This window comes from Suricata suricatta, chromosome 8 (genome assembly GCF_006229205.1).
Source record: "Suricata suricatta isolate VVHF042 chromosome 8, meerkat_22Aug2017_6uvM2_HiC, whole genome shotgun sequence".
In the NCBI taxonomy this organism is placed as follows: Eukaryota; Metazoa; Chordata; class Mammalia; order Carnivora; family Herpestidae; genus Suricata; species Suricata suricatta.
In genome coordinates this window covers 115924834-115945302 of record NC_043707.1, presented here as the reverse complement: position 1 = coordinate 115945302, position 20469 = coordinate 115924834, and the positions used below count along the sequence as shown (strand labels likewise).

The window sequence follows — 20469 nt, the reverse complement described above, 5'->3', positions numbered from 1 at the left end:
AACACGCCCAGCAGCTGGAGGTCCAGAGAGGCTTCCAGACCAGATTTCAAGCACGGAGAAAAATGTATTCCGCAGATGGGAATGAGACTTCCAGTTTGCAGCTCTCCCCTGAAATCCCTGCCTTCTTCTCCCATCACCCGCTTGCTAAGTCCCCTAGACCCAGTGAGAGTCTCCTACAATTCTAGAAGATTCCAGATTCTCAGACAAAGCCCGACTTTCCACCGAAGCCCTCCATGTATTTGCCCACACATCCACCCGTGCTCTGTTGAGGCAGGGAGAAGCCTTCCTCCACCGCTGTGACAGCAGGAACCCCAAAGCAGGGCCACAGCACAAGGTCTCAGCCACAGTGGTAGGGGGAGGGCTGGAATTACTTTATACTCATGCGCATGCCCGCGCACACAGGTTCCTGTACACCGAGGACTCTGCCTGTCCTTGGGCAGAGTCCTTCGTGTAGGATCACAAACAGGTTTGCGGGTGAGAGAGTTGGAGTCAACAGTCCTTTGACTGGCTGGGTGTTGTACCCATGATGTCCCCGCTGGCCACACTCTCGGCCCCCACCAAGCAGACGCACCATATTCTAGACTGGTGATAACAATAATAATGATGATCAGTAGAGGAGGGTGGTTCCTCTGCTCCGGGCGCTGTCCTGAGACCTTTATAGCAACCACATGAGGAGTGTACCATTATTACCTCCAATGATGAACGAGAGCACAGAAAGAGGAAGTAACTTGCCCAAGGTCACACAGGAGGAAGCGGGGATTCAACCCCAAGCAATCGTCAGCAGAGAGCAGATGGTGCCGTCCGTCCAGGCCTCAGCTGCCTGGATCCGAGGATGGACCAATCCGCTGCTCCTGTAGCAGACTGGGAGCAGTGGGCACCGAGACCAAAAGACACTGAGCATCCCCGCAAAGTAAAGGCAACCGGACAGCCTTCAGGGCGCGGTGTCAGAGAGGACAGAGCAGCACTTCTGACTAAAGCAAAGATGAAATGACCAAGAAGCCACCAGAAGACGGGCCTAGAGGCATCCTCAATCTGCCGGCTCCTAAGCTCCAGGCCGCTGGAGACCTGGTGGCTGAGTGGCTCCGGCCCCCCAGAGACCTGGAGCCTGTCCTGCATCTACAGTAAGTCTCCTTTACGGTGAGGCTTCGAAAAAGTCGCCCACCCTGGCTATCAGGAAAGCTCTGACCCAAACATACTGTGTGGCCTTGGGCAAGCTACCTAACCTCTCTGAGCCTCAGACCACTCCATGAAAGGCAATTTTGTAAGAATTCAAATGGATCCTAGGAGGCTCCTAGCACCTAGTAGGCCTACAGGCAGTGGCAGAGATCATCAGGGTATTCTGGTGTTCCCACCCCACCCTCCTGGTGAACTAAATCCTGAGTGAGTCCAGTTTAGACTCTGACTGGGGCCCTAAGTGAGTGGCACTGTGCTGGTTGGGGTACCCCGTGTGCCCCACGCCCCCCGTCCCCCTGTCCCCTGGGGGCACATGGCCTCTGCCCAACCCTCATCAGTCCTCCCCTGCCCACAGCCAATAGCTGAGATCCACTCTGTTGTTGTTCTTCTAACAAACTATTCGGGAATCATGCAAAATTACAAACAATAGTTCAGAGAAGTCCCACCTGCCCTTTGCCTGGCTTCCTATAATGTTCAAATCCTGCATAACCAAAACCAGGAGATCAACACTGGCTCAACACTGCATCTGGTGCCAGGACAGAGATGTCTCGGCCCGGCCCTGCCCTCCAGGAGCCACGGCCTCAGGGAGAGCAGGTGTGGAAGTGAGGGTTACCCCGGGGTGAGAACCAGAGAGAGGAAGGCCATCTTGCTGGCGGGGCGCAGAGCCGAAGCCCTTCATTCCAGCACATGCAGGTCCTGGACTGAGCCGAGCCCTGGAGGACAAGTAGTACTCTGCCCCCCTCTGTCACCGTCTCCAGAAGTCAATGGGCCTCCCAAGGTACTGGCCCAGGGCTTACCACGGGCCCTTTTCCCAGTGAATTCTCAGGGAAGACAAAGGCCGGACCACAGAGTGAGTCCAGACCAGGCACTCTGGAGGCAGACAGACAGGGGCTGACCGGAGCTGCAGCACTGCGACTCTGAGCAGGTGGCTCAACTTTTCTGGGCTTCAGAGTCCTTGCTCCTCCCCTGCATCTCTCTCCATCTCTGTTTCAGACTCTGCCTCTCAGGTCCTCTATCAGATGCAGTGTCTTCCTGCCTCTCGTTCATCTCTCCAGTCTCTCTCAGCCTTGGCCCTCCTCCCATCCCCAGCCCCTTGGAGCCCTATTAATTTGAGAAGCTGTCTGTAAGGATTGCTGCCTGGCCCCGTCCTGAGGCTCAGAGAGCTGTGCAATTATCCACTTGGAGCTGAGGGGAAGCGAAAACCATTCTCCCACACTCCTTCCCTGCTTGCCTTGCGCTCATCTATTCCACTCCCACATCCCCAGGGAAGCGGATTATGGAGGGACCCCTTGGGGGAGGTGGGGTGGGGATCCTCACTACCTCAGACAAGGTCAGAGAAAGGGAATGCCAAGGCCCTGACCCCCAGCCTGGGCCCTTCTGTCCTTCCTGGACATCACAGCTTAATCTCTAGACCATTATCTCCAATGAGGAGCTCCCTCTTGTGTCCCCGCCTTGTTCAGCCAACTTTCCCCAGGGGCACTCCCTGTGTGCATCCCACGGGTCCTCAAACTCCACACTTCCAACCCAAACACATCATCTTTCCCCCAGCCCTGCCTTCCCCAGCCTTTCCCTCCTCCTCCCACACCCCACTCCTGATCTCCAGGAGCACAGTCTCCCAGGCTCACACCAACACACCTGGCGTTGTCTCCTCACCTCATGTGCCACAACCATCCATTTCTCTGTTTACCTGGGACCAGCAGGACCAGCTTTCATGACTTAACACTTCCTTGGGAGTGGACCCCTTCCCCCGAACAGCCCACACAGCCGCACACCGGCAATGTCCCAAGTCTGATGATATCATCCCACCTGCAATCCCCCTGCCTCTGTCTGTGACACCCCTCTTCCCAATCGCAGATACCAAACTTCCCCACCTCCTCCTGTTCCCACTGCATACAACCCAACAGTCCCCATCCTGGGGCAGGAGAATCGACTTCGGGGTGAGTAAGAACTGAGCGATGATCCCAGCTCCATCATTCCCTGACTGTGTGGCCTGGAGCAGGTCACTTCACCTCTGGCCCTTGGTTTTATCACCTGTGAAATGAGGCCAAGGGGACCCACCTGGCAGGGCTGTTGGGAAGATGGGGTGAGTATCCAGAACTACAATCTCAAATGACTACAGAGCCAAGCAAGTAACACACGTGAGTGAAGAGGCCTGGTGGGGTCTGTGGCCAGCTGGACAAAGGGACTGTTGAAGCCACAGGGGATATGGGCCTCCTGTAACCAGGACTTCCTATTTTGTTTTTAACATTTATTTATTTTTGAGAGACAGAGAGAGACAGCGTGAGCAGGGGAGGGTCAGAGAGAGAGGGAGACACAGAATCTGAATCAGGCTCCAGGCTCTGAGCTGCCAGCACAGAGCCCGAAGCAGGGCTCCAACCCACGAACCGTGAGATCATGACCTGGGCCAAAGCCGGATGCTCAACCGACTGAGCCACCCAGGCGCCCCAGGACTTCCTATTTCCCAACCATGTTTCAATGTGGAACCTCCAGTTTTGTGTATGTTGGCAAGTAATTGAAATGTTTCTTTAGCACCATGAAGACCAAACAAAACCTGTGCCCCAGGGCGCCAGTTTGTACTCCTTGATGTATGCAAGCGGTTGAGCCCAGGGCTGGCATGGAACAGTCAATACACATTAATTCCCTAATCTGCCCTTCTTAATCACTCTCTCAACAATGGTCTCCCCAAGCCATTCCTCCCATGCTGCCTTCACCCTCATCATCTTCATGCAGCCCCAGTGGCCAGTGGCCCCAGGCCCTGTCCATCCACAGACCTGGCAGGGCTCTCAGTGCCCCACCAAGGTGCCTCGCCTACTGGGCTCCTCCCTGGACACATCCCAATCCACACGCCCTCTCCCTTTCGTTTTCTCACTGCTCTTTCCAACAACCTACCAAGATGTGTAAGTAGTTATGACTGGTCTCTAAAGCAGTAATTATCAGCCCCACCACGCAAATGAGGGAAGTGGGGTTCAAAGGGTATAAGCCAGTCAACAAATACTTAGTACACACCTACTATGTGTCAGGCTCTGTTAAATGGCAAACCCAAGGTCACAGAGAGTATTCTTGATTGCCAGTGACAGAAACTAAGTTAATTAAAGCTGCTCAGGCAAAGGGACTATGTAGAACTCTGTGCCTGCAGGAAGGGAAACAATGCAGCCAGGATCCACCGGGATGCAAAGGTCCTTCGCACACTCACTTGCTGCTCTCTTGTTGCTGCTTCCACCAGCAGATCCGGAACCTCTCTGTGTTTATCATCAGACGGACACTGCCCCATCCTCTCTTCAAATGCCTTGGGGAAGGAGGCTTTGCAGCTCAGCGTGGGTCTGTGGTCACATTGGACCAATCAACTAAGCAAGGTACACACAACTGAATAGCTCACCTCGAGCCAGTCCCAGCCCTGGGCCAACCAATGCTCAACAAGACAGCAAGCTCTGCGGGGAGATTGTGGCTGGTTGGAGAAGGGAGAACCCCCCCAGGAAATGCTGTCTGGACAGACAAGGGATGTCTTACTTAGCGCTCTCCCAAAAGCCAAGCCTGTGGATGAGGATTTTCATGCAAGTTGACTATTGGGGAGGTGATCCCAGGAAATATCAACATGGGGATGGGAAGTGAGGCCAAGAAGGAAAGGAAGCTGGTGAAGGGCGTGTGATTGAGCAAGGTGCCTCCTTAGACAAGTGAGCTTAATCCCACTGGGGGCCACCAGGAAAGAGTAGGACTTGACCCTCACAGTTACCTCACCCAAAGGGTGTGGATGATGGAGGATTTATCCCCTAACTTCAATCAGTCTTCGGTTGAGGGCTACACTGGTGAAATGTCATTTTGGGGGTATTTCCAGCCCACCCCATGCCCAGGCAGGGGCCCCAAAAGCTTAGACATTGCTGGGCAGAGCAACAGGTGATGGTCATGGGACCATGGGTCGTTGGCCTGCCTACTGTAAATCACTGAGCTTTGCATAGTCCTCTCAATCACCAACATGGAGCAGGCCAAGGAGACACGCAGAGGGCACTGACAGCACCCACTACACACACTCACTACTTGAGGAAAGGTCCCCGGCCCTGGGATGCCTTCGAGCGAGGGGGGTGGGGGGTCAGGCATCTGGGTGGCTTAGTCAGTGGAGCCTCTGACTCTTGGTTTCAGCCCAGGTCATGATCTCATGGGCTGTCAGTTTGAGCCCCATATTGGGCTCCACACTGCCAGTGCAGAGCCTGCTTGGAATTCTCTCCCTCTCTTGGTCCTTCCCTGGCTTGCTCTCTCTCTCTCTCTCTCTCTCTCTCTCTCTCTCTCTCAAAAATAAATAAATAAATAACTTTAAAAATAAATACAAAACAAGAAGAAGAAGCCCCACAGGGAAGTGAGACAGGCTGCTCGTGGGCAGAGAGCCCTAGGTGATGGGAACCATCTCCCCAGTGTTACTGTCGGCCTGGCTGGAGGGATGGCGAGGAGGACAGGGGCCTCAGTGCTGCTGTGACCCAGCCCACCCAGAGCCTCGGAGACACTCAGAGATAGTAGAGAGAGACCAAGGGGCAAGACCAGCTCCAACCCTGCCCTCACCCTTTCCCCCAGCCCCATGCTGAGCCTGGGAACAGAGGCAGACTGGTGGAGTGGCTCCAGGGGCTCAGGAGAAGTAGGTCATCGGGGAAGAGCATGAAGATGAATGCCATGCCCACCGGAAGCTCCAGGAAGGTAAATCAAGGACATCCACCCTCCCAACCAGAGAACGACAGCCTTCAGAGAAGGGAAGGAGAGAAGGGTAGGGAGCATGCCCAACATCATTCCTATGCTTTCCATAGGTTCTGCTGTCTCTCCCATAACAACTCACACACACACACACACACACACACACACACACACACACACAGAACAGAGACTGGGAAGGCTGGGAAAGGAGAGTGGGTCTGGGTATGGCTAGGAAGCAGAAGTGGGATTCGAACCCAGGGCTGTGCAGGCTCTGTCTGTCGCACAGCCCTCCGCCACTTCCCAGCTCTGCCTCTTCTCTGCCCTGCCTGCTTCCCACCCTTGCACCCCTACCTCCTTTTTAGACTCCTGCCATACCACAGCACCCATCCTTCTACAAAAGAACAATTGGGAAGTCTTGCCACAATCTTTCCATTTTCAGGAGAAAGCAAAGCTTCTCCAGCACAGGAGCAAGCTCTCCTGCTAAGCCAGCCAGGCCTCCAGATCTTCGCAGATCATCTGCAGAGGAAGGTCTCCCAGGGCTGGGCCCTGCCCTTCCCGCAGAACCTACAGGAATAGGTCCCCCCCACTCCTCTTGAGATCATAAGAAATGGGGGACAAGAACCTGATCTGTGCACCCCTGTATCCTTCCAGTGATGGTGAAGGATTGGACCACTCAGGTCCACGTGGCCGTTTACCTCCCCCGTTTCCCCCTCCGCAAGTGGAGACAGCCTCCTCCAAAGACCATGAGGGAAAGAAATCAGAATCCAGCATCAAGTCGGCCTTGCTCCCAGATAGGGATCCCCGCTGAGAATAACAGCAGCCGGCATTTATTGGGTGTTTATGATGTGCCAGGCACACATGTTTTGCATATTTTTGTTCATTTAACCCTCTACAAGATGGGTACTACAGGTGTCCCCATGTTCCAGATGAAGAGAGTAAGGCCCAGGGCGGGCTAAGAAAATTGCCCAGGGTTGTAGGCCAGTGAGCAGGAGAGCCGGGGTGGGTATTGGGGCCGCCAGGCTCCAGAGCCCATGCTCTTAAAACAGCATCTCAACAACACCCTCCTGCTCAAAGATTCAGCAATGCTCTTGGCCCCTTTCCTCCTGATAAACAGAATCATTCATTCATTTCATTATCAGTCATTCATTAGGCGGCTACTATGGGCCAAGGGCTGTGCCCGATGGTAGAGACAAGAGTGAGCACCATTCCCATGGCCCAATCTCTGGGTCTGTCCTTTTGAAGATGGCAGTCAGAAGGAGGCGAGGACATGAAACACACAAGCAGCTGCCAGCTACAAGTGCAGTTGTGACGCAGTCACAAAGGAGAAGCACGCGCCAAAAGAATGCGTGACAGAGAACCTGATCTACTTTCAGGGGTTATAGGAGGCTTTTCTGAGAGGGACATTTCAGTCAAGATCTGGAACTTGAGGTGATGCTAGCTCAGAGAAAATGAGGAAAGAGCTTTAAGGCATGTGCAAAGGCCCTGAGGTGGGAAAGAGATTCCTATGTTATAGAAAGTGAGAGGCCAATGTGGTTGGAGCACGAAGACAGAAGGGAAGAGGCTCAGAATAGAGGGTGGCAGAGGCCTCATCGTGCAGGGCTTTACAGACCATTAGCAATATGAGATTTTATTTCAAGACAGTGGGAGCCAGTGAAAGGTCTTGAACAGATTTTTTTCAAACATGACTTGCATTTACGTGTTTGGTGCACATAGAGCATTTGGCCTAGTTTCTGGTACAGATGAGGTGCTCAATAATGAAGCTGGCATTACTATCCCATTTTCCAGCTTTTCCACCTCTCTTGAGTACAGAGAATGGACACCACCTCAGCCCCACAGGCTGACTTCCCTTACCAAAAGGACCAAAACTGTACTCTGCTTTGAGAAGAGAACAGGGATTTCCATAGTCATCAATGGGGTGTCAGGCCGCGGTGCCTATACTGCCCTTTGCCTGCTGCACTTAGAAGGGAGCCTGGGAGTGGCTGGTGTCCAGAAGGGAGTCCGGCTCCCACCCACCCCACACCCATTAACAGGGAAAACAGGGAGGAAAGAGGAAACAGCCAGAGCTGATCCCACAGGGTGGCCAAGACTGTCTCCTGAAGTTAGGGCTCAGGGAAGGAACCGTCTGGACCAGAAGGACATACCAGACGATGAGTCAGGAATGCCCTGAGGACCAGGAGACATGGGAGTAGGGCCAGAGAACCAGGAAAGAGAAGAGAAAGAAGGATGACAGACAAACACATTAGACATTTGCAGGTCGGATGGCCCTCCAGTGTCCTCTCCTCCATCTGTTCCTGTCTCCTTGGAAAGAAGGAAACCCTTCCTCATCCCTGATGCCTCGCCCTGCCTTTTTTCCGTGCAAGCTTCCTAAAAAGGTTCAATCTCTGCTTTCCCCACCAACTACCCTCTGGCTTCTGCCCCCACAGCTCTGCTGAATATTCTGCCAGAAGTCACCAGGGGCCTCGACTGGCCTCTCTGCAGGTGGGTCTCCTGTATTGCACTTTCATGACATTCGGCCCTCCTCTGCCCGCGCTGGCTCAGCCCTCCACAGATAACGCTGTTTCTCGCCTGCTTCCTAAAATGTCAGGGCTCCCCAGAGCTCTGCCTGGACCCTCTTCTCTTTTCATCCAGCACGCCCTCCAAGGTCACCTCCGGGAGCTCCCATCACCCTCCCTTGGGGCTCCCCAGCCGTCGCTGCCAACTGCTAGCTGTGGACAGTCCACATGGCTGTCCTCCCTGTGAAGCACTGACCTCACTAACTCCTGATCATCTGGGAAGAACCTCTGTATCACCTCCCCCCGCCACCCCCGGCCAAGACAGCCTGCTTTTCCTCCTGTGTTCCTTACTTCCATCAGCAAACCCACCACCTGCCCAGTCACCAACACTAGCAGCCTGGGAACCACTGAGGTCTTCCTCCTACCTGCCCTCCTGCATCCAGTCTGAACCTACACAGGCAGTGCTGGCTGTCCTCATCAACCGCTTCCCAGATCCGTCCCTCTGGCTCCTCCCTTACCTAAATCAATTGTGATAACTTACCAGTCTCACATGCCTCTTCTCTCAAACAGAGGGAGCTTTCTAAACACACAGTCGATCTTTATTCATGGATTCCATATTTATGAGTTCGTCTATTCACTAAAATGTATTTGTTTAACACCCCCCCCCCATAAATCAATACGCCTGGTGCTTTCCAGTCACTTGTGGATGTGCACAGAGCAGCCAAAACTTTGAGTCCCCAACGTGCACATCCCCAGCTGAGGCTGAACAAACAACGCTCTGAGATGTTAAATAAACGTCCTATTTGAGGGCGATTTATTGCCATGTTTTCTCCTTTTTGTGCTTTTTGTTGGTGATTTTGCTGTTTAAACTGGCCCCTTCGGGTAGCAGTGAGATGCTGGGACATTCCTAAGCACAGGCATCTGTGATGAGCCTTAGGGGGAAAACACATGTGGTTCGATGGGCTTCGTTCTGGCGTGAGTTACGGTGTTCTTGACCGTGAGGTTAATGGTAACGATTCAACAATATATATTAAATAAGGTGTTTTGAAGAAGAAACACACATAAAACAAGGTTAGGTATTGATCAGTTGATGAAAGTGTGGCCAGAACCTGGCGGAACCTGACACTGCATTTCCCCCACCGACAAAGTTTCAGTATTTGCTATTTCAGTGTTCGTGGTGACTTCACAGAACATATAAATCCAAACTTCTCGGCACAGTGTCTCAGGGTCTTTCAGGCTCTAGACTGTCCTTGCCAACCTTCCAGGCATCTTCTGGTCTGGCACGCCCCACCCCCATCCAGGTCCCCTATCATCTTTCACGGAGTTCCTCTGCATACTCTGGGTCCTCTGCCTCAGAGGCCTCTCCTCCTCCACTCCTCTTGGTGAACTCCTATACATCCTTCAAGACCCAACTTAAATGTTACCGTGTCTGGATCTCCCTCTGGCAGAATGTGATGCTCCCTTCTCTGGTGTGTGCCTTATAGCACTTCTCACAGTGTTGCACCTGATCCATCCCTGTGTTCCCCCTCTCCCGGACTTGGTCGTCATTTAGGGGGAAGAACATGGAGGGGGACAGATGTGTGTGAATTTTTGCAGGGTGCATGAATTTCAGACATCGTTCATTCAAAAAACATAAACGAGGCCTAACTTGGTACAAGGCACCGTTCTGGGTACCTGGGGTAGAGCAGCAAACAAAACAAAGCGCTGCCCCATGCATGGGACGCTGTGTCCATAAGTGTGGCCGCTGTGTGTGTGTGTGTGTGTGTGTGTGTGTGCGCGCGCGCGCACGCGCGCATGTGTGGGGCTGCACTGTGCTTGCTGTGGACCTGTGCTATGTTGTGGCTTCTGGATACACAGCGCATGGGATTCTGGCCCCGTGTCACTTGCTGATAAAGGGCATCTTAGAAGTTCATTGGGACAGCAGACTACGTCTCCCTGCCTACCCAGCCCACCTCTCTGAAAGCCACTGCATAGGCCAGATTTTGCTTTATTTTTATTTTTTTAATATGTATTTATTTTTGAGAGAGAGAGAGCAAGAGCACAAGCAGGGGAGGGACACACACACACACACACACACACACACACACACACACAGAATCTGAGCTGTCAGCACAGAGCCCCATGCGGGACTTGAACCCCTGAACTGCAAGATCACGACCTGAGCCAAAGTCGGATGCTTAGCTGACTGAGCCACCCTGGAGCCCCTGGGTTTTGCTTTTTTAATGCAAAGACCGCATTCATCCACATGAGGTTTTCTGTAGTATGTCTTTCTCCGCCTCCCTTCTCTGCCTCCCCTACATCTTGGGGAGAAAAGGCATTGGAATAAGGACAAGCAAGGAAAGGAAGTCACTTTTTGTGAGTGCCCACCCTGTGCCAGGCATGTGGGGGAGTTCAATTCACACGCATCGGTGGCCATCCTAAAGAGGGCTTTCTCTGTGCCGGAACTGTTCTAGCACCTTGCCTCAATTAGCTGGGGTAATCAGCGCACCAACCCTACCAAGTAAGCAATGTTTCTGTCCCGATATGCAGATAAGAAACTGAGGCATCACACAGAGAGGAAGACGCAGAAATGGGATTCAGTCATTGCACTGCATTGTGCTCACTGTCTCTACAGGACACTTCTCATGGGCAAAAAAACAATGTCTCATTGTACTTTGGAAAATAGGGAAATTGCCCAGGTCTAATAGTACCAGAGGTTGGGGTGCTTGGGTAGCTCAGTTAGTTAAGTGTCTGACTTCAGATCAGGTCATGATCTCATGATCTGTGAGTTTGGCCCCACACTGGGCTCTGCGCCGACAGCTTAGAGCCTGGAGCCTGCTTCAGATTCTGTGTCTCCCTCTCTCTCTGCCCCTCCCCTGCTTGCACTCTGTCTCTCTCTCTCTCTCTGTCTCTCTCAAAAATAAATAAACATTTTTTAAAGTTTTTAAAAACTACAAAATAAATAAAAGTACCAGAAATAAGAATTAAATCCAGAGGGTGTCAGATTCCAGATACAGGCGTGTGAGATTCCAGATGCAGGGGTGAGGCCCGGAGATGCACATGGGCTCGCTCTGTGTCTAAAATTAATGAATAAACTTTAAAACAAAATAATGAAACAAGGGTTGGTGGAAAGGCTAGTGCATGGAGTGTTGAGGGTTGGGGGCTCCGTGTATGTGTTGGGGAGGGGGTGGCTCTCTGCACAATTCCTCATGCACCCAGGGTAGGGGTACTACAGCTGAGCTAGATTCTAGCAGGCACAGGATAGCAGCTGGTGCAGGTTTTATCAACTGGCAATCAAGACCAAGTTGGAGAGTTCTTGGGGGTCAGAGGCTGGTCTGCTTTATGTCCTGCTCACAGGTCCCTAAAAACATCTGTTGGTGTGGATTGATTGTTTTACTACGTGGAAAAAGCTCAATTAAGATCCACTCTTCCAATACAGTCATGGTAATGGGGAAGTTCCAGGCTGTGGAAGCCCAGAAATGAGGCCCTAAGCCACCTGGAATGGCATAGTCAGGAAGGCTTCTTGGAGGAGTGCCAGGTGATGAGAAAAGTGAGGGGAGGGCATCCAAGGGTGGGCAAGGGAAGGGGCAAAACATTTGGGCTGCAGGCAGTTTGGGAGTCACAGCATTTCCGAAGGTAACTGAAGCCGTAAGGGTGGAGGGCCAGAGCAGCATGGGACATTCCCGGGGAAGGATGAGAAGGCGGGCCGGCCTCAGCTCCTCCGCTCACAAGGCCAAGGATGAGCGGACAAGCCGAGGAGTAGAGTGGACCTGTGGCTCGCCCCTAAAAGGATGCCAGGATTCTGGGCTCAGCGCCCCTGAGAAGAGTAAACTATGAGCCCTTAAGTTTCTGGGCTCCTCAGAGGCAGTCTGGGGAGGCTGGGGCCCAGCCAATGGCGCTGCCAGGCAGAGCTCCGCCTCCTCCTAGGCCTGCGGCACACCCTGGACTCTTCAGGCTCCCTCCCAGGAAGGCTCCCTCCCATGAAGGCTTCGTCCCAGCAAGGCGCTGCCCCAAACACTCTCCCTGATTCTGACATGAGTTCCAGCTGCCTCCGACTGCCAGCTGCCAGGAGCCTTGAGGAGTAGCCACTTGGGTAAGGTCACTTGTGTCCAGATGGACCCTCAGCATTCCTGGCAGAGGGAGACAGTCTCTGGTGGAGGGGCAAGCGAGGCAGCCTGAACATGTCCGCCACCCTGGGTTCTGATGGTAGAGGAACTGAGGGTTCCTCCCTCCTCTGCTCTGGGTTCCTTCTGCTCTTCCCCAGCCAAGCGAGGCAGGAGCCAGCAGCTGAGTGGGCGAGGGGCTCCCAGGGGGGCCAGAGGCTGAGCAAGCTGAGTGGCTCTGCCTGGGCTTGCAAAGCCCCACCCGGCCGCACCCTGGGTGGGCTGGGCCCAGAGCCTCTAGGCACTGAGAGCTGGAGCCTCCTTGCTGTTCCCTGTCAGGCTGACAGGAGATCCTCCCACTTCAGACAGGACTGAGCAAAGATAAGTTGATGATTCACGACCAAGTGGTAGGTGGGTCAGCTGAAGAGTGGAGAGACAGGGTAGGAGACAGGAAAGGAGCAGAGACACCTCAGCCTCCCTTACCTGACATCCACCTGGTGGAGGAGAGGGTGGGCACAGAGCAGATGGGCAAGCAGCTTCCTGCACCTTAAGGAAAGGGGTCCAGGCCCCAGAGTGTGATTCAAATCCCAGCTCTGCTGCTTCCCAGCTGCACAAATATGCGCAGATTAATTAACCTCTCTGTGCTCCACTTTACTCATCTGTAAAATGGGAATAAAAAATAGCATACCCTTTCATACTGTATTGGTTCATGCAGAGTGCTCAGCACAGTGCCTGGTGTTGTGTAAACACCCAGTAAATGTTGGCTCTTATCACTCCCCTGCCCATCTCTCGCAGACCCCACAGGCTGTCAGGACAAGGCAATGACCCATACTTAGACCAGCGCTGGAAAGGTCACCAAGAAAACACGTAGAGCAGAAGGCTGTGCGGTCTCCCTGAGGCCCTTGGGGATCCCAGCAGGTGAGACTACAGGGCATGGGTCTCAGGGAACCACCCCCCAGCCCAGAAACCAGGCAGAAGGAGTCCAAGAGAGCAAGTGGGCATCCCGTACTATGAATGACGGTCATAGTCCCTAAATGGAGTTAAATCTGACACCTGTGTGTTCATCACACCAAACTCACAGTGAAAGCGACCAGAACAGAATTTCCTATATTGCTGTCTTAACAAGACTGTTGCATAAGATGATTAAAAAAAAAAAAACAGTTTCTGCGGTCAAAGGAGTTTGGGCAATGCTATCTATTTCGTCCCCCGTTGGGAGATTCACAGTGTAAATGTATTAGCATGGTCAAGTGGAAGGGACCTATTTAACTTTGCTGAACCTGTGTTGGCCTACCTTTCTTGAACACAGAATCTTTTTCCCTCACTATTCCTGTTGCCAAACCATGGACAGGATTCCATGGAACCCCACTTTGGGAAGCCAAACTACAGCATACCAAGCTGCTCTAGGAAGGCGATTGGATCTTTCAGCTGGATTGCCACTGGCCTTGCTTCAAGTGAACTGCTTTCGAGCAAGACATTGCCTGGATACTTGCTGAGTGTCAGACCAGATAGCAGTTTGGGGACAAGGTTCCAGCAGCCTCTCCAGCCCAATCCCCCAAGCCAAGGAAAGTGCAAAGAGCAAGGTCCCCTTAGGAGGGGCTAAGAGGAGAGAGCGGTGCTCAGAAGGAGAGTCTTCCCAAGGCTCAGCCCCCTGAGGAGGAGAGCCAGGGTTGGGATAGAGGGAGAGGGCTGAGTGTCCCACCTCCTTAAGCCTTCACTCTGCAGGGACCACAAGACCAGAGCCTCAGGCCCTGGGAGGAAGGAGTGACTGCCTGGACCCACCTGCATGCACTTATATGGCTACGAGTTGGGTTCTGGATTTAATTAGCTGGGCTCAAATCCCAGCTCTGTACCTAATAGTTGTGCTATCTCTATATCCTCCAAACCTCAATTTCCTTCATCTATAAAATGGGGACAGTTAACAGAACCTAGCTCCTCTGTGGTTGTGGGAATTAAATACAGATGATATACAGTATTTCTGTAAGGTGCTCAGAGTGGGTATTCTATAAGTGTGGGGAATTCTTATCATTTCCCAGCAGTAGCAGCCAACGCCTGGGTCCACTATGAACTGGGGGATCTTCGAGGGGCTCCTGAGCGGGGTCAACAAGTACTCCACAGCCTTCGGGCGAATCTGGCTGTCTCTGGTCTTCATCTTCCGAGTGTTGGTGTACCTGGTGACGGCCGAGCGAGTGTGGAGTGACGATCACAAGGATTTTGACTGCAACACCAAGCAGCCCGGCTGCTCCAACGTCTGCTTTGACGAGTTCTTCCCTGTGTCCCATGTGCGCCTCTGGGCCCTGCAGCTCATCCTGGTCACCTGCCCCTCGCTGCTCGTGGTCATGCATGTGGCCTACCGGGAGGCTCGGGAGAAGAAGCACCGAGAGGCAGTGGGGGAGGATGGTGGGCGCCTGTACCTGAACCCCGGCAAGAAGCGGGGAGGGCTCTGGTGGACATATGTCTGCAGCCTGGTGTTCAAGGCCGGTGTGGATGCTGCCTTCCTCTATGTGTTCCACTCGTTCTACCCCAGATATACCCTCCCTCATGTGGTCAAGTGCCACGCAGCTCCGTGTCCCAATACAGTGGATTGCTTCATCTCCAAGCCCTCAGAGAAGAACATCTTCACTCTCTTCATGGTGGTCACGGCCGCCATTTGCATCCTGCTCAACCTCATGGAGCTGGCCTACCTGGTGTGCAAGAGGTGCCATGAGGGCCTGGCAGCGAGGAAAGCCAGGGCCACAGCGGGGGGCCATCGCCCGGACTGTCCCATCTCTTCCTATAAGGAAGACGACCTCCTCTCGGGCGACCTCATCTATCTGGGCTCAGACTCTCACCCTCCTCTCTTACCAGAGCGCCCGCAAGACTATGTGAAGAAGACCATGCTGTGAGAGCCGCCTGGCCAGGCCTGGTTGGAAAGGGCCCAGCATCTCCCACAGAGGCAGCTTTGGGGGTCAGGGAGCCGAGCTGCAAACCGGGGCAGGCAGGAGGGGGGGCACCTGCACCTGCCCCCACTGCGGGGCCTCGGACAGGTTACTCCTCCACACTGAACCTCAGTTTCCTTCTGTGTAAAGGGGTTTATTTAGAGAATGGATGTGCCAGTGCCATCTGTGGGGGGTGCCCGGGGTCAAGGGTTAATAAAAGTCAGCTCATCCACTTGATTCGTGCTGTGCTTCATTCCTTCATCCTTTGCGACCCCTCTCAGGTCACTGGATCAACCTCTCTTGCCCCCGCAAAGGGCTGGACTTGAACCAGCCAAGGGTTCTGAACCACCCCCTTTCCAGAAAAATGATCCCCAGCACTCCTGGGGGTCATGCCACCTGCTCAAGCTCAAGACAAGCCTTTCTCCCCAGTTGCAAATATAGCCCTGAGGGCCATCTGCAAACAATATGGGGCTTAGCATGTGGGGAAGAGTGTGTTGCAATGGAAAGTTCGTGAACTTTTGAGTCAAAACACATGCATTCGAACCCATGTTCCATCAGGACTCTAAAAGTGACTTCAACTCCTTTCCAAAGTGGGTTAATAACATGGAGCCTGGAGGGGACGGGGCGGCCCGATGAGCTCATGGCTGTGGATGGGGTAAGCCAGCTGTAAAAGGCCACATAAATGTTAATCATTGGTATTAGGAAGTGCTCAATAAATGCTTGTGGGAAATGAAGCAGAGGAGCCCCTCCCTGGCTGCACATTAACCCTCCCTATCCCAGCCACCAGAACAGCCAGGATGCAGCCCCCGCTAGGGAGGACCCTGACTTTCCTGCAGGCCTTCCCCAGGGACCCACGTCTGTGGGGATGGGTGGACAGCAAGGCTGTGCCTGGCCCCATGCCAGCTGGGACGTCTCATGCTGCCAGCCTGCATTCCTTGTCTCCACCTGGGCAGTGGTACCCTTGTCCAAGAAACCAGAATCCGTCCCTCCCGTCCCCACGCAGCTTACCGCAGCCCAAGCTCTAGTCCCCGGAAATGCCCCACCTGGGTGCAGTGTAATCCTGGGCTAAATCAAGGTTGCCTCTCTCCACATACACCAGCTGCTGGGGACCCCAGAACCATGCTTTCGAAGAAAGGGCAGGAGAGAGGCTTGGAGACAGAGGGACCAGGGGCAATAAGGCAACGGGAAGGGACTAGGCGCAACAGACAGGGGTCGGCGTTGGGGCTGACCGGGGCCATGACATGAGAATACCAGGCTCCTACACTGCCTCCCCACCCCCCTACAGTTTCGCCTACATACCTGGCAGCCCGGGGAGTCAGACCCAGCCATGCCCATCCAGGCTGCAGAGAAGGCGTGGGCCAGGGAAGAAGAACCACACAGGTGTTTGCTCAGAATATGTGCCCGGGGAAGTCCGCCGCCCGCCTGCCCACCAGCTCACTCTCCCTTGGCTCATTGGCTCAGAAAGCTCCACCCAGCAGAGGAGTGAGGAACAAAAGCTGCCTCCGGGAGGCCCTCGGGCACACAGACAAGCCCAGGGACCCGAGAGTGGCTGCTAGACCCAAGAAAGGTGAGGACCCAACCAGGCAGGGGGCAGGAGACGGGGCTAGGAAGCAGGGAGCGGGTGGACTGAGAGCCCCAGGAACTCTGGCTGCAGGCCAGGCTCCTGGGAGGAGCAGAGGGGACAGGGGATCCCTGGAGAAACCCCAAGGAGGGGAGAGGATGTCCTATCAGACCAAAGGGAGGACAGAGGACCAGAGAAGAGACAAGGAGGGGCCAGGAAGAGAGAGTTTCTGCTCAGTTCAGCAAACATCGGTGAGGAGGCCTGGGGGAACAGATGATCGAGATGTAGAAGCTGCCCTCCAGATGCTGACAGTGTGGCACAGGAGACAGGTAAACAGACGATTTGAGTACCAGTGATCCATTCTGCCATGAGAGATAGAGGAGGGTATTCGGAAAATGTCCCAGGGTCACAAGCTCTGAAGATGCTGAGGTCTGAGTCAGGGACAGGGCGGAGGCCAGGCAGGAGAGGGAACCTGATGGCTCTCCAGATAAGGGGGTGTGGAGGACAGAGCACTCAGGACAGTGGCCTGACCGGGAATAATGGGAGCCCTGGCTGACAAACAGAGAAGGCAGGTGTCCCTGAGAAAAAGTGGTCAGGGGAGGACCGAGCGATAATCCTGGTTTTTTTTTCCCAGTCCCTCCCTAAAGCCGAAATGGTTGGAATTCCAGAGGAACCCACTGTGGTCAGGATGGTCAGCCCTCAAAGCTGTGCACCAGTGCAGGGGAGGGGAGGGGAGGTGCATGGTGCCAAACTGCCACGGTTCCAAAGAGCCTGCTTAGTGTGGGAGGAAACGTCAGGGCTGGGGATGCCCTGGGCCTCTCAGTGAGGAGAGTTATCACGCAGGGGTCCGTCAAAGAGGCCGATATGCCCACACCCAGCACAGGGCCTGGCTCATGTTGGTGCTCAGTAGAAGCTGGAGGATAATGACACACATCCCCCTCCCCCCCACCCCTGTTGAGCCCCGGCAGCTGGCAGGAGGGCAGATCATCCAACCTGCACCTTCTTGTTTCTGTAGAAGTCATGAAATCCACAGGCCTGAAACTAGGGGTCAAAGAAGTTGGTAGGCACATCCACGGAAGATGATTATCTTTCACGTTTATCCATTACCCTACAGAATAAAATATCCCCTGATTTTGGAGCTGGAAGATGGGAGTTCAAGACCAGCTCTGCCACTTCCAGCAGGGGAAGGCCTTGGGTAGGCGGCTCTCTGGGCCTTAGCTTACCCACCACCTCCCCACCCCCATGAAATGGGGATAATGGCCATCCCTCCCCCACCAAGTCATTGCAGGTGAGGACATAATGACACGGTGGCTCTGAAAGGGTTTTGCCAATTGCACCTTTAATAAAGGACACCCATTTGCAGGCTCTCCCAGGCCTCGTGGCCCCCACACCAGGAGTGGGCACTCGCAGGTGTAGACCGTCCACGTGAGGAAGCAAGCGCGCGGTCGGCATGAACTGGGCGTCCCTGCAGGGCCTCCTGAGCGGGGTCAACAAGTACTCCACGGCGCTGGGCCGCATCTGGCTGTCGGTGGTGTTCATCTTCCGTGTGCTGGTGTACGTGGTGGCCGCGGAGGAGGTGTGGGACGATGAGCAGAAGGACTTCGTCTGCAACACCAAGCAGCCCGGCTGCCCCAACGTCTGCTACGACGAGTTCTTCCCCGTGTCCCACGTGCGCCTCTGGGCCCTGCAGCTCATCCTGGTCACCTGCCCCTCGCTGCTCGTGGTCATGCACGTGGCCTACCGCCAGGAGCGGGAGCGGAAGCACCGCCTGAAGCACGGCCCCAACGCCCCGTCCCTGTACGACAACCCCAGCAAGAAGCGGGGTGGGCTCTGGTGGACATACTTGCTGAGTCTCATTTTCAAGGCTGCTGTCGACTCTGTCTTCCTCTACATCTTCCACCGCCTCTACCAGAACTACGACATGCCCCGGGTGGTGGCCTGCTCCGAGTTTCCTTGCCCCCACACGGTGGACTGCTACATCTCCCGACCCACGGAGAAGAAGGTCTTCACCTACTTCATGGTGGCTACAGCTGTGATCTGCATCCTTCTCAACCTCAGTGAGGTCTGCTACCTGGTGGGCAAGAGGTGCCTGGAGACCTTCAGCCCAAAGCGCCAGCAGTCTCCACGCCGGGATCACCTGCTCGATACGTGCCCCCCATATGTCCTCTCCCAGAAAGAGCACCCCCAAGATGGGAACTCTGTCCTAATGAAGGCCGGGTCGGCCACGAATGATGCAGGTGGGTTTCCATAACCTGTGAGGTTGGCGGCTGAGACCACCAAGTCAGTGGTCCATTCCCTGAAGTCACAGCAGAGCAGTGGCCTCTTTTCTGCAGCAGGGCAGGTGAGGAAGACAGTTGTGGGGCTCAGGAAGCCCCACCACCACCACAGGCCAGTGCTGGAGAGCAGTTTGGCCTCTGGGTCCTGAGCCCCAGGGGAAGGAGGTTGGCGGCTGGTGGGGATATTGTATATGGCAATGGGGTATGTCAAAATCCTTAATAAATGTGATTTTCCCAGTATTTTGTAGACCAGCTGGGAAGCAGCAGGTAGAAGCATCAGGGGGGTTCGCCACAGACCTCAGAGAGGAGCCACAACCACTCAGTGGGCACCGGAGCCTCGGAACCTCAGATCCAAGCTCATCCATCACACATCCACACACCACCATATCACACACACTCACACACGCACCACACAACATACGCCACGCATCCACACACAGAGTGCGCCCCCAGGACGTGGTGGGAATGCCGAGGGGTAGCTCCAGGGGTCTCTGGACTCTGCAACCAGCTGGCCAAGGCAGGAGGAGCAGGACCCCAGGAGACCCTGGGCCCAGCACAGGTCAGTTCTCAGTGAGAATCCCTCCGGTGAAAGTACGGGGTTCCAGAGGCCTCCGCCCTTCCCCCCATTCCAGCCTCCCTCACCCTGCCCATCACACTTCTCAGGGAGGGAGCTCCCCCAAGGGTGTCAGGGGAAGGTCTCGAGGGAGTGGAAGGTGCTGAGAGCGAGCCCAGGATGGGGAGTCTGCGGGGATAGATCAGGCCAGGGACCTGCCGAGAACATCAAAGCTACAGGGTCCCTCACAGAGCCTTGAGCCTGAGGAACTCCCGCTCTTCACATTCCCTCGTCCTCCAGTCCCCACTCCTTCCACTCAGACCTTCACTTCTCCCAAAATCACACCTCCAGTATGGACCTGCCTCAGTCCCAGAGGTCCCACCCACCAACTGCCCAGGGGGACAACCCTCCGGGAGGCCCCCAGACCTCCTCCAGTCAGCAGCTCCCATGCCGACCACACCTGCCCTCCTCACATGTCACTGACTCCTTCACCATGAATGGCACGTCAGCCACCCAGTTGTCCCAGTCAGGAACTAGCCTGACACTCTCATGCCTTCCCCGTCTCCCAGCCTCTCACACCCCACAAGCCAGTGCCAGTGGAGTACATCCCACGAATTCCAACCCTAAATGCCTCCTGAGTCTGCCCTTCCACTCCGACCACCCTTACACCCTGAAGACAGAGTAGCCCTTCTATTACAAACCTGACTGTGCATTCCTCCTGCCTTAAAAATTCTTCCACTACC

At 54.5% G+C, this 20469-nt stretch overlaps 2 protein-coding genes across 3 annotated transcripts; both read left to right on the top strand.

Annotated features, from left to right (window-relative positions):
* Positions 1-12306: 12306 nt before the first annotated feature.
* Positions 12307-15538, top strand: GJB5 (gap junction protein beta 5). Of its 2 annotated transcripts, XM_029949001.1 has the most exons (3): positions 12307-12411; positions 13217-13339; positions 14455-15538. In XM_029949001.1, the coding sequence occupies exon 3, from the start codon at positions 14482-14484 to the stop codon at positions 15301-15303; it is 822 nt and encodes a 273-aa protein (XP_029804861.1). In that variant the 5' UTR covers positions 12307-12411; positions 13217-13339; positions 14455-14481; the 3' UTR covers positions 15304-15538. The 2 variants fall into 2 exon arrangements, with proteins under 2 accessions (XP_029804861.1, XP_029804863.1); XM_029949003.1 differs by lacking the exon at positions 13217-13339.
* Positions 15539-18347: 2809 nt separating this feature from the next.
* Positions 18348-19280, top strand: GJB4 (gap junction protein beta 4). Its single transcript, XM_029949327.1, has one exon. The coding sequence runs from the start codon at positions 18348-18350 to the stop codon at positions 19146-19148; it is 801 nt and encodes a 266-aa protein (XP_029805187.1). The 3' UTR covers positions 19149-19280.
* The last annotated feature ends 1189 nt before the right edge of the window (positions 19281-20469 follow it).